This window comes from Mandrillus leucophaeus, unplaced genomic scaffold (assembly GCF_000951045.1).
Source record: "Mandrillus leucophaeus isolate KB7577 unplaced genomic scaffold, Mleu.le_1.0 Scaffold929, whole genome shotgun sequence".
Classification (NCBI taxonomy): domain Eukaryota; kingdom Metazoa; phylum Chordata; class Mammalia; order Primates; family Cercopithecidae; genus Mandrillus; species Mandrillus leucophaeus.
This window is the reverse complement of record NW_012110130.1, coordinates 322516-335569: the sequence shown is the minus strand read 5'-3', so window position 1 is coordinate 335569 and position 13054 is coordinate 322516. Positions and strand designations below refer to the sequence as shown.

Here is a 13054-nt window from a genome sequence, read left to right as displayed (position 1 = left end):
ACTCGGTTTCTCTGTCCCCTCCTGTGGGAAGTCCCACCCACATTTCCCAGGCTGAGTCCTGGCAGGAGGGATACTGTCCCTTGTAGTGCTGAGTGATTACGGTTCTGTTCTCAGCAGAGGCCACGAGGACTGTCCCAGGGTTGTGCCCTGTGTGGGCACCACATGTCACACACACGCACACATACTCACTTTAGTGTCGGACCTAGGCAGCAGCTGCAGCCCGCTGCCCCGATTGCCAATGATATCGTTTTCAATGACGATGGTGCTGTCGCCCTTGGTGATAATGCCATGGCCTCTGTTGTCATAGATACCATTGCCCCGGAGCTCCACTTTGCACTGGGCCTCAACCTTGACCCCACTTTGCCGGTTGCAGGAGATGCTGTTGTTGGCCACTCGGGTGGGTTGGCTGCTCTGGGCCACAGTAATGCCTCTGTCCCCATTCGCGTGGATCACATTGGTGATGACATGCAGTGCCTCGCTGCTCTGGACATAGAGTCCTGAGGCTATGGGTGGAGGGGTTGGAAAGCACAGGGGGGGTCCCAGGGTCAGCCCTGACACCAGCAGTCAGGAAAAGCCTTCCCTGAATTGTGCACTCCAGGAGAACAGAGTGGAGAAGAAGAGGTAGCAACACTCAGAACCACCCCTTGAGTTTGCATCTTCCAAGCTGATGAAACAGGAGGAAATCCAGGTGCATCAACAAAACTCTGGTTCTTCTGCATGAAGTCCTTATTCAGTGTAGCCAGGGAAACATGATGTGAGAAGGCTCCTCTGGCCTGAGCTCCCACCATGTGCTTGAATGCCTTCAGCACCACCGCCATCCTACTGCCACTTCCACCTCCCTGACGGGGTGCCCACTCCCCCTCTGGACAGGCAGATCTACTCGTTAGAAGGTTTTGCTTTGCTCTCCTTCCTACACTAAGCTGGAATCTGCCTCCCTACTGTTTGGGGAAATTTTCTTCTTAATGAAAATTCTGTAATTTTGGAGTAGAAAACTTACTAAGCGAAGAAATATGTGTCAAAAATGTGTTAGAAATTTGGGAAAGGGAAACTGATGCTTGGGGTTGTGTGTACACAGAGACACTAGGTACATTAAGAGAAAAGCCCCAAGTCAGCAGGATTAGAGCCCCATGGCTTGCCAGGAAAAGACAGCAGGGCAGCCAGACCTGGGGACGAGGAGGGGAGGGCTCTGCGGTAGGTCCCTCTGCCCACCACTGCCCCAGCCCCTGTTGGGGCAGTGCTGGGGGAGGTCGTGTGCAGGATGACTGGGGTCCTGCAGCAGTGTGGAGCCACGAGCCTGCAAGCTCAAATCTCTTCGTGGCACCAGCCTGTTGCTTCTCCTGGCTTGGTTGAGAACAACAAAAATAAGTATTTGTGAATGTAGATGGCTTTGCCTGTCGTACCGGACAGACAGCATGGCCACATGGAGGAAACTGACCTGGGAGGGGACAGAACTCATTTTCCGAATAATTGGGTTAGGGCTGCTGGTTATCCATCTCCCTGTCCTCTACCACTACCACAGGCAAGTGCTTACCAGGCCCAGGAATCTTGTTTTGTTTTGTTATTTTTGTGACAGGGTCTTGCTTTATTGCCCAGGCAGTAGTGCAGTGGCACCATCATAGCTCACTGCAACTTCAAACTCTGAGTCCTGAGCTCAAGCATCCTCCCACCTCAGCCTCCCTAGTAGCTGGAACTACAGGTATGTACCACCACACCCAGCTAATTTGAAAAAAATTTTTTTATCTCAGTAGAGATGGGGATCTCTGTGTTGCCTAGGCTGGTCTTGAACTCCTGAACTCAAGCGATCCTCTTGCCTTGGCCTCTAAAAGTGTTAGGGTTACAGGTGTGAGCTCTGCACCTGGCCCAGGAATCTGTTCTCAATAAGCCTTCCTCCATTTCCCGACCCACCCATCCATCCTACCCTCCAACCCCCACCCCACAGTGATTTTGATAATCAGCTAGCTTTGGGAGCCCTGGAGTTAGATGAACTACACAGTAATTTTTTTTAATTCAAGAAATATCAAACATCTTCTAACATCTTTTTTTTTTTTTTCTTTAAAGACAGGATCTCACTCCTGTTGCCAGGCTAGAGTGCAGTGGTGCAGTCATACCTCACTGCAGCCTTGAGCTCCTGGGCTCAAGTGATCCTCCTGCCTCCTGAGTAGCTGGGACCACAGGCACATGCCACCAGATCCAGCTAATTTTTCTTTTTCTTCTTCTTCTTCTTTTTTTTTTTTTTTTTTTTTAAGAAACCAGGTCTTGTTATATTGCCCAGGCGGGTCTTCAACACCTGGCCTCAAGCAATCCCCTCGTCTTGGCCTCCCAAAGTCCTGGGATTACAGGCGTGATCCCTGGCACCTGGCCTCCATTTTTCATCAGGTTTAGGATAACATAGATTTAAAACATTTTTATTTTCTGCCTAGGAAAGAAAACTCATTGCCAATTCAACCATGATATGCATCTCAGGAGAAGTGTTAAATTGTGAGAAATGTATCCTAGCATTGATTAAAAGTGTATGTGCCAGAGGTGGGATTTGGTACTGCAGGGACAGGGGCACTGAGCTGGGTGGACTTCAGTTCTTTGTCTCAAGTTCATGGCCTATCAGTGTTGATGGAACAGCCACAGAAATAAATACAGCCATAAGGCCCCATAACAAATGCCAGTGGGGCTGGGGAGGGCCTGGTTCAAAGGAGGAAGGAATGAAGGGATACATTCACAGCAGGTTTTGAAGTTCACGTTAGTTTGGGACATGTGGATGGGAGAAACGGCATGAGTGAGGTCAGCAGGTTAGGAGGCAGGAAAGAATGGATTCAAGTTTAGTGAATAAATGCAGGGGGATTGGGGATCAGGCTGGAAGTGGCTGATGAGGCCTGAGGGCAAGTTGGGATCAGTCTGCAGAAGGCCCTGCCTGGCGGCTGCACCGTCTAAAAATTAAGGAGTGCCTCTGCTCAGCCACCCCACTGTCTGGGAAGTGAGGAGCGCCTCTGCCTGGCCCCTACACTGTCTGGGAAGTGAGGAGCGCCTCTGCCTGGCCCCCGCACCGCCTGGGAAGTGAGGAGCGCCTCTGCCTGGCCGCTGTGCAACCCTCCAAGTGTGAAGTGGCGACCTTGTGTGTGATCTTTCTGCCCTCCCCAAGTTTGCATTTTTGACATTAAAGTTTACTTTTAAATTAACATTAAATTAAAAGTTTTAAATTAAAATTAAATTAAGAGTTTTAAATTGGAGGAAAAAAAAAACAGTGGGGAGCCATGAAAGGTTCCTGAGCAGGGGCTGAGGGGGTACACTCACCTCCATTGTGATTAATACTGTTAGACTCAACAAGAGCTATGGTGATGGGCCGGCGCAGTGGGTCGTCCTCCTTCTCCAGCTCTGTCTCCCAGAGGATGGCGTCCCCATCCTCGCTGAAGTTCTCTTGAGCCCTATGGCCTCGAGGTAACTCACTGGAGCCATCCTTCTGGCTAAACACTGCCACTCCATACAGGCCATTGTAGCTGACGTGGTTGCTGGTGACGTGGGGGAGGCTGGACGACATCATCCACACACCACAGCCCTTGTTAGCTGGAACAGTGAGAGGAGCTGGTCACCGACACTGAACTCAGGTGAAGCGGCACCTGAGTCTCCCTGAGAGGGGAAGCAAAAGCCACTGGCCTGGGAGAGAGTCCCTGACTTGCTAATGACCTCGGACAAGCCACTTGATGGCTCTAGCTGCAGACTTCACCTTCACACAAGAGAGGTCGTCAGGATCAGGTGAACCTCACAAGCTTGGCTCGTTCCACACAGTGTGAAAGTGCTCTGAGGACTGTCAGGGCCACATGTCCACATCAGAAGCACATGAACCCACAGTGACAGTGCCAAGGGGGCACCAATCCTTCCCTGCATAGGAGGCAGCCTCAGTTGGAATCCCAGCCCTACCACTTGCCAGCTGTGAGACCCTGAGCAAGTTACCAAAACCTTTCTCTGTCCCTCAGTTTTCTCATCTTTCAAATGGGGTTAACAACTGTGCCTCCTTCAGAAGGCAATCATGAGGATTAAATGTGATTGTGCATAGAAAGGGCCGAGCAGAGAGGTGGGCCTGAGTCACCTTTATTATCATCACTGTATTATTAGAGCTACAGTCCAGACAGATGAAGGCTCTGCCCAAAGTCACTGAGTAAGAATAGTTTTCTTCCTGTGATTATCTTGTTTTCCCATTATATTTTCAGTTCTCTGGATCAAAAGAAAGGATGAGAGGAGTTAGATGCACATGAGCCAGGGCTGAAATGGTCCTGTTCTTAAGACATGACACAACTCCTGTCTTTTGCTATTTTAAAAGGGGATAAAGCCTTCTGCTTTGCTAACCCCCGGGGTCAATCTGGACTACAACGTGATTTATAAGAGGCTCTTTGTTCTGAGAGGGCCTGGGTGACTGTGGCCTGAGAATGCCTGTTCAGATGAGGTCTTTGAGGCACGGGGAAAGGCAGTGACCTTCTCAGGACCCACAAGCTGGAGATGGAAACTGGGTTTCCTGCCTCCCTGGCCCGGTTGGGAACAAGCTCCTCACCGTAGATGGTATTTCCTTCTATGAGGCCTTTGCCTTCGTCTCCCACAACCACGCCATCTGAATAGCCAAAGCAGATGAGGTTACTCCTCAGAACCGGGATCCCTCCACGGCGGATGTCCACACCTCCCCACTGATTCTCACGGATGACATTTTCTATGGAGAGAAGCAGAAAAGAAGGTCAGTACCCAAGGGCCAGCTCCAGTGCTGGCAAATAGGACTTGAACAGTTTCGATCAAGGCCACTCCAGACGAGGAGGCCCTGGCCTTACCCTGCCAGCAATTAGCACTGTAAATCTTGTCTGCTGTCTGACGTTTCAGGGACTTATCTGCTGCCCCCCAAGGGCAAGGCTTGTGTCTATCTTGTGCACTCCTATCTCCCCGGCACCTACTTTACCCAATGGCCTTGAGGACTGATGATTAAAAATGAACTAGTTTTGGCCGGGCACGGTGGCTCATGCCTGTTATCCCAGTCTAGATGTGTATAAGAGACAGCCTGTAATCGCAGCACTTTGGGAGGCCAAGGCGGGTAGATCATTTGAGCCCAGGAGTTCCAGACAATCCTGGGCAAAATGGTGAAACCCTGTCTCTACAAAAAAATTAGCCAGGTGTGGTGGTGTGCACCTGTAGTCCTAGCTTCTTGGGAGGCTGGGGTGGGAGGATCACTTGAACCCTGGAGGTCAGGGCTGCAGTGAGCTATGATCGCACCACTGCACTACAGCCTGGATGACAGACTGAGACCCTGCCTCAAAAAAAAGAATAAACTAGCTTTGGTGAGTGACACTGGTATCCAAAAAACCAACCAACCAAACAAAAAGGAAACGAAACAAAGAATAGGCTGGACATCTGTAACCCCAGCACTTTGGGAGGCTGAGGTGGGCGGATCACCTGAGGTCAGAAGTTCGAGACCAACCTGACCAACATGGAGAAACCCTGTCTCTACTAAAAATACAAAATTGGGCGTGGTGGCACATGCCTGTAATCCCAGCTACTCGGGAGGCTGAGGCAGGAGAATCACTTGAACCCGGGAGGTAGAGAGGTTGCAGTGAGCCGAGACTGCGCCACTGCACTCCAGCCTGGGCAGCAAGAGTGAATAGAACTGTGTCTCAAAAAAAAAAAAAAAGAATAAACTGGCTTTAGAGCCCTCAGAGGCAGAATGTGGCCATCTACCCACAAGCCTGTGAGAAGGCGCTAGCCTCACCTGTCCTTCTCAGCCTCAGCTCTGACCACACCCATCCCCTCCTCCTCCTGGGAGCCACCATCTCTCAGGGGTAGGTGAAAGAGTCATGGGTCAGAAGGGTAGTCCATGACACTGCTGCTCCAACACTGGCAGGGAAGACGCAGCCTCTTGGGACTGAGGTGCAATGGCTCAGGAGCCTGTGTGACTGGCCTCTTCCTGTCTCCATGACCCCACTGCAGGCCCCTTGTGCACCACACTCCAGTCCCACAAGTGATGTCCACTTGGCCATGCTAAGTCTGTTCTCACAGGCGGCCCTACACGGAAGGTTCTTTCCCAGCTCCTCCAGCCACTCCCACTCAGGATCTGGCTTCCTTGTCACCTTCTCAGAGGGCTGCCCTGACCACACAATCCCAAATGCCCACCCAGTCCCTCTATTGCCTTAATTATCCATAGAGCACTTGTCACCCTCAGATAGGATGTTTTCTGCTCATATATGTAGGCTTTGATTTATTTATTCGCTTCCTCTCCTAAAATGTCAGTGGCTGAGAGCCTTGTTCACTGCTGCACCTGTAGCTTCTGGAATATGGCCTGTATGCAACACGTGCTCAATCTATGTCTGGTAAGTGCAGTCAACGGGATTCCCTGGACTAGCATTTGTGGAATTCCTTTCATACCCCAGGCCTAGCTCTGCTCTGTGCTGAGGCTACACTGATGTACCAGACAGACTTTACCCTTGCCTTGTGGAATTCACCGCTTTATAACGGAGGAGACGGACACCACAAACCACTAAGAAATTAAGTCAAAGGCCCTAGAGAGGAGGCATCCTGGGTATAGTGAGTGTATCTGTGTACGATGGGGAAGTCAGGGAAGGTTTCCCTGAGGAAGTGACAATTAAGCTAAGTCCCAAAGTATAAGCAAGGGTTAGCCGGGTGGAGGTTTCCAGAGCAGGCAGAGGTCCAAACAAAGACCGAGGAGGGATTCGGATAGGTGGCTGGGCATTGGTGCTTCTGAAACATCTGTGAGCCACCTGGTGATGGCCTGTCGACTCTGGGCCTGGAAGGAGCAGATACCCACTCTGTGCTAGGCCCTCCTGTAAGAAGCACAGCCACCATGCAGCTGGCATCCCTGAGCTCCAGCCCACAGTCAGAGAAAGAGGCCGTCGTCTGTGGGGGTAAAGGAACAGTGTGAGGTCCTGAAGCTGGGAGGTGATGCCAGGGGACCTTGGCCTGGCTGCCAGGTGCCAGGCAGTTCCATCCATACCTGTGATGAGGCCTTTGCCGTTCTCATTCACTGCTATGCCGGCAGCACGGCCCTTGAAGATGTGGTTCCCGCTAAAGTGGAAGGAGAACAAAACAAAGAGGTGAGCCCAGGGCATCAATGTCATGCTTCCAGGAGACTGCCTTCTTTCGTGGAAACCCTGTCTCTACAAAAAATCCAAAAAATTAGCCAGGTGTGGTGGTGTGCACCTGTAGCCCCAGCTTCTTGGGAGGTTGGGGTGGAGGATCACTTGAGCCTCCCTATGGCTCAAGTCCACAGCGGCATAAAAGCATTTCCCGAAGTCCCTTTATAATTCAGGCATATAAAATGTTTAGTTGTCACTGGGACAGCTTGACCAAAAACTAAACCCCCAACTATGCTATACACGCACAATGATATCCAGTTCACTGTAGCCTCACCTGTCATCTACATATATACCCATGCATATATATATATACACACACACATATTTTTTGTTTTGTTTTGTTTTTGAGGTCTTGCTCTGTTACCCACGCTGGAGTGCAGTGGCACAATCTCAGCTCACTGCAACCTCCACCTCCTGGGTTCAAGCGATGTTCGTGCCTTAGCCTGGATTACACGTGTGCAACACTACATCCAGCTAATTTTTTGTATTTTTTGTAGAGATGGGGTTTTGTTATGTTGCCCAGGCTGGTCTCGAACTCCTGGTCTCAAGTGATCCGTCCGCCTCAGCCTCCTAAAGTTCTGTGATTATAGGCATGAGCCTCCGTGCCTGGCCTTACATGTATTTTATCCAACCCTCAAATGTTTGAGCCAGAAAATGTTTACAATTTTTTTTTTAAGACATGGGTTCTCGCTATGTTGCTCAGGCTAGCCTCGACCTCTTGCACTCAAGTGATCCTCCCACCTCAGCCTCCCAAGTAGCTGGGACTACCGGCGTGAGTAACTGAGCCCTGGCATATTTTCACTATAAATCTCACCTCCAGAAAGGATCCGTGGCCACTTGGAGAAACGTGTATGTGTGTACATGGGGCAGGCAGAATAAAGATACAGGAGAGATGAGAAAACATTTAGAAGAAGCGGACAGATCAGCGTACTAAGAGCCCGGGATGGGATATTAACTGCAGATGAGCACAATTTGAGTCCTGTGCTTCTCTGCATCAAAGGAAAAAAGAGAAACATAATAGGTTATGTAACTTTCTGTGGCAAAAATATATGCTATGGTTTGTCTCATCCAGGCCATTTCAGGGATCTTAAACTTCATTCTGTATCCTGCTCCAGACTCTTCTCTCTCATTGCAAAGAAACAAAGAAAAAAAGCACAACTTATTCTCTCAAGATGACTATGTTTTATAAACCCAACACTGATCTGATTATGATATTCCTCACCCAAAACTCTTTAATGGTTCCCCAGCATCCCCAAGGTAAAGCCCAGACTTTTCAGCTTGGTGTATTAGTTTCCTATTGTTACTATAACAAACTACCACAAATTTGGTGGCTTAAAACAATACAAATTTCTGTCTTTCAGTTCAGGAGGTCAGAAGTTGAAAATGGGTTTCTCAGGGCTAAAATCAAAGTGTCAGCAGACCTGTGTTCTATCTGGAGGCTCCAGGGAGAATCCATTCCTCATCCCTTCCAGCTCCTAGAGGCCGCCTGCACTTCCTGGGCTGTGGCCTCATCACTCTGACCTCTGATTCTGTCCTCACATCTCCTGCTCTCTAATTTATTTTATTTTATTTTATTTATTTTTTTGAGATGGAGTCTCGCTCTTGTCACCCAGGCTGGAGTGCAGTGGCATGATCTCAGCTCACTGCAACCTCCACCTCCCGGGTTCAAACGATTCTCCTGCCTCAGCCTTCCGAGTAGCTGGGATTACAGGCACCTGCCACCACGCCTGGCTAATTTTTGTATTTTTAGTAGAGATGGGGTTTCACCGTGTTGGCCAGGCTGGTCTCGAACTCCTGACCTCAAGTGATCCGCCCGCCTTGGCCTCCCAAAGTGCTGGGATTACAGGCGTGAGCCACCGCACCCGGCCCCTGCTCTCTTAACCTGATTCCCCTGCTTCCTTCTCATAAGGGCCTGTGGTTACACTGGGCCCACCTGTATCATCCAAAATAACCTCCCTTCATCTTTCTCCAAGGTCCTTCACTCAATCAAATCTGCAAAGTTCCTCCTGCCTTGTAAGGCAACATATGCACAGGACTCAGGGACTAAGACATGGACATCCTTGGGGCCATTATTCTGCCTGTCACGCTTGGCATTCAAGGTCCTCTGCCGTCCAGCAGCAGCCTGCCTGTGCACTATCCCTCTGGCATCTCGTGCCCGGACACACCACATTTCTCACCATTTTCTCAGACATACCCTGAATTTCACTGCCTCTGGCCCAGAATGCCTTTCCCCTGGCCATAAAATCCTATTTATCTTTGAAGCACAACTCAAATGTCAGCACCCTGACATGCTCAGCTGAGATCACGGCTGCGCTCTTCAGGCAGTCTGCACGAACGCCTAGTAAAGTGCTCATTTTGGTGAGTCTTCCATCATGGCTGTGTGAGTGTGTGTCTGTCTCCAGCATGAGACTGTCAACTCCACGGGGCAGGGACTGTTCTTGTACATGTTGTGTATCACTGCCCCCTTATACAGGGTGGCTGGAATGTGTGTTCAGTGAACGGCACACGTACATACAAATACTCTTCTGTTCAGGCAATAATGCAGAAGAAGGGAACGAGCTCTATGACCACTAATTGTTTTTAGTAAGCTGTCTGTAACAGTGAAAAACAGGATTATATTCCATAATTTCTGAACCAGCAATTAGGTCTGGTTCAAAAATTATGGCATATCAAAATACTGGAATATGGTGAAACTTTCCAAGGTGATGAATATAAAGGCCATGCATGCAACAACATGGAAACAAAGTACCTATGGAATAATGCAGGGGGGAAAGCGCTCTGAATATACTTGCTGCCCATTAATGCCAGCTCTTCTCCTAAAGCACAGACATAACTGTGTGAGCCTTCTGCTCAGAGCCTTTAATGAGTCCCTGCTGTGTAGACAGAACAGGCTCCCCAGCCTCAGCCTGGTCTACGTAAGGCCTTCCTCATCTGGCCCAAGCCTTTCTTTCCATCATTCCTTTCCACTCTGCTGTGTGGCACAGATGGTCTGCCACAAGGACATCAAGGGTCATGCTGCGGTGACCACAGGGCCCAAGATATTCTGGGACCATCCCAATTTAAAATATTCTATAGCACTGTCACACCATGTCAGATTTTTTCTCAAGCCACCATGAACAGTTTGCTAACCCCTGAATCTGCTGTGCCCTGCTGCCTTTGCTCATGCTGTTCCCGTTACTAGGAACATCCACCGACCCCTCCCTGCCCCCATCTGCATGAGTCCAAGTCTTACCCATATTCCAAAGTCTGACTCTGATGCTACCTCCTAAATAAGGCCTTCCCACATCCTCCTAGTCAGAATGAGTCTCTCCTTCTGGTACCACTCTGACAGCATTTATCACAGTCTGCCCCATACTAGAGCTGCGACGGCAGACAGGGTCCCAGGACTGCCACTGCCGCCTCCCACCTATCACTTATATCAGTCCCTGACCATACATGCTTTCGTGCTGAGGCCAGAGCCAGCACCAGGATGTTGACACAGCTCCTCCAGTCACCACTAGCAACTAACTGAAATTGTTAGGTGAGCTGAAATCTATGTTCCATCCCTGCCTTGGGGTACTTCTGTGCCCATTTCTCCAGGCTAGAGTAAGCTCCCAGGGAGCAGACTCTGCCCATGTTGAAAATGCTCAGTAGTGACTGCCAAATAGAACGCCTACACAGAGTTAACTGGAAGGGCACATAAACACAAAAGCAGCCGTGTTACTGGCGTGGGATGATGAGTGAAGTCTCTTCTGTGCTTGCATCTGTACAGTTGTTTCTGTACAGAGTGTTTTCAAATGGAGGAGAGACAGGGAGGAGGTTAACAAAGACGAAGGAGGGAAACAGCAGCACACACCTCACGACGGGGTTTCCGTGGTACAGGATGTAAATGCCAGCCTCCTTATTGGAAAAGATTTGATTGTTCCGGATGATGCCTTTCCCATTGCCAAGGACGACAATGCCAGAGCGAAGGCCATGGTGGATCTGGTTACACTGCAAGTGAAAATGAGACACCACAGAAGCCAGATCAGACATGCCGGTGAGAAGCAGAGTGCCCAATTGCCGCCCACATCTCCGCGGCGGGATGAACACAGTGGAAAAAATGACGTCACTGTAAGATCCCTAGCCCGTGACAAAGGGAACAGGTTGTGCTGCCACCATGCCCTTCCTGCACCAGTACACACATCAAAACCTGTAAGGGAGACTATGAAGATTGGAGTCTTCGCTGCCCAGCCTCTTAGGAGGGCTCTTGGTCTTCATCTGCAAGGCAGGCTACCGAAAGTTTCAGAGCCTCTAATGAGTCCCCCAAACACACAATCATTTGGCCAGGCCATAACTTCCAGGGTCCAGGGAGGCCATCTCTTGGGGAAGGGCAGCACCCCAGGGCAACCAAATGTTGGCCAAGTGCAGTCCTAAAGGGGCCACATCCACAGAGGGGTCAGAGTCATCTGACTTCTAGTCCTTTCTCATTTAGGAAGGGTCAGCAGGAGATGCAGACACTGGGGTGCCAAGCTGTCCCATGGGGCATAAGGTCTTAGAAGGTGTATGAGCTACAGGATGCCAAAAGATATCTTTCTGGTTTTTTTTGTTTTTTTTTTTGGTAGAGACAGGGTTTTTGCTTTGTTGCCTAGGTTGGTCTTGAACTCCTGGCCTCCAGTGATCCTCCCATCTTGACCTCCCAAAGTGCTGGGATTACAGGTGTGAGCCACCACACCCAGCAAGATATTCATTTCTGATATCTCTTTGTGTGAATGGGAAAACAGGTGCAGGATTATATAGTAAGTACATTTGTGGAAGAGCCAGATCTGAAGCCTAGTTTTTCTCTTTCCCATTCCAGTTAGTTGCTTTTGCACAGTGACTTAATATTTTTAGATTAGAATAATAATACTATTGTCTCACTCTAATTGTTAATTTATAGCGGAAGGTCAATTCTATACTTTGCAAATTGGGAAGTTAGCTGTATCTCTTCCAAAACGATTTCACAGAAATAAAGTTCTAGTTGGTTTTAAAGTGTTTCGTGTGCAAACTCTCCTTATTCTTACTCTTTCTGGATTTTTCCTGAAGGATCTGGTAGGCTCATCAGGGTAACCACTGCCTAAGGGAAGTCCCGCACAGGGCTGAAGAGCTCCAAAAGGAGTGCACAGTGGTGTTTCCATCCCCATACCCTTTTACAACACCAGGACTAAAATGTACCACTCCCTTCCCCCCTCCACCTGCTGTCCCTCTATCCTCAGAAGGGCAAACCCCTCTCATCTCTCTAGCCAGAGGGGCAATAATTTCCTAAGCCAAGGCCATGCATCTACCACTAGCTGCGTGGCAGAAACACAGTGAGGGGAAGGGGTGGGCAGGAGACACTGGCTAGCTGGGTGTATTTTCTTTTTCTTTTTTTGAGACAGGGTCTCGCTCTGTTGCCCAGGCTGGAGTGCAGTGGCACAATCATGGCTCACTACCATGCCATAGTCATGGCAGCCACGACGTGCCAGACTCAGGCGATCCTGCCACCTCCCACCTCTGCCTCCCAAGTATCTGGGACTACAGGTGTGAGTTACCATGCCTGGCTAATTTTTAAAATTTTTTGTAGAGACAGGGTCTTGCTATGTTGCCCAGGCTGGTCTCAAACTCCTGGACTCAAGGGATCTTCCTGCCTTGACCTCCCATAGTGCTGAGATTACAGGCATGAGCCACTGTGCCCAGCCTTCTCTCTGTATCTTTATAGGCAGTCAAGATATAATGGGTTCAGACATCACCCTTGAGTCAGACTGCCTGGATTCAAATCCCAGCTCTGTCACTAGGTGTAGGACTTTGGGCAGGATCCTCTTCCTCTTTGTGCTCTGTATCTTTACTACAAAATAGGGATAATAATAACTCTTCACGGGGTTCTGTAAGCATTAAATGATAAGTAAATATCTACAAAGTGCTTAAAAAAGTATCTGGCATATAATAAGCATTATGCATTAACG

General features: G+C 49.4%; 1 protein-coding gene across 1 annotated transcript in view; it reads right to left on the bottom strand.

Annotated features, from left to right (window-relative positions):
* FBXO10 (F-box protein 10) overlaps positions 1-13054 on the bottom strand; it is a 69225-nt gene that overhangs the window by 7170 nt on the left and 49001 nt on the right. Inside the window, exons 7-11 of the mRNA XM_011970111.1 lie at positions 10951-11087; positions 6974-7044; positions 4538-4690; positions 3286-3555; positions 190-503 (exon numbers count right to left, since the gene is read on the bottom strand). Coding sequence (XP_011825501.1) covers positions 190-503; positions 3286-3555; positions 4538-4690; positions 6974-7044; positions 10951-11087 — 945 coding nt within the window. The remainder of the gene's footprint in view (positions 1-189; positions 504-3285; positions 3556-4537; positions 4691-6973; positions 7045-10950; positions 11088-13054) is intronic.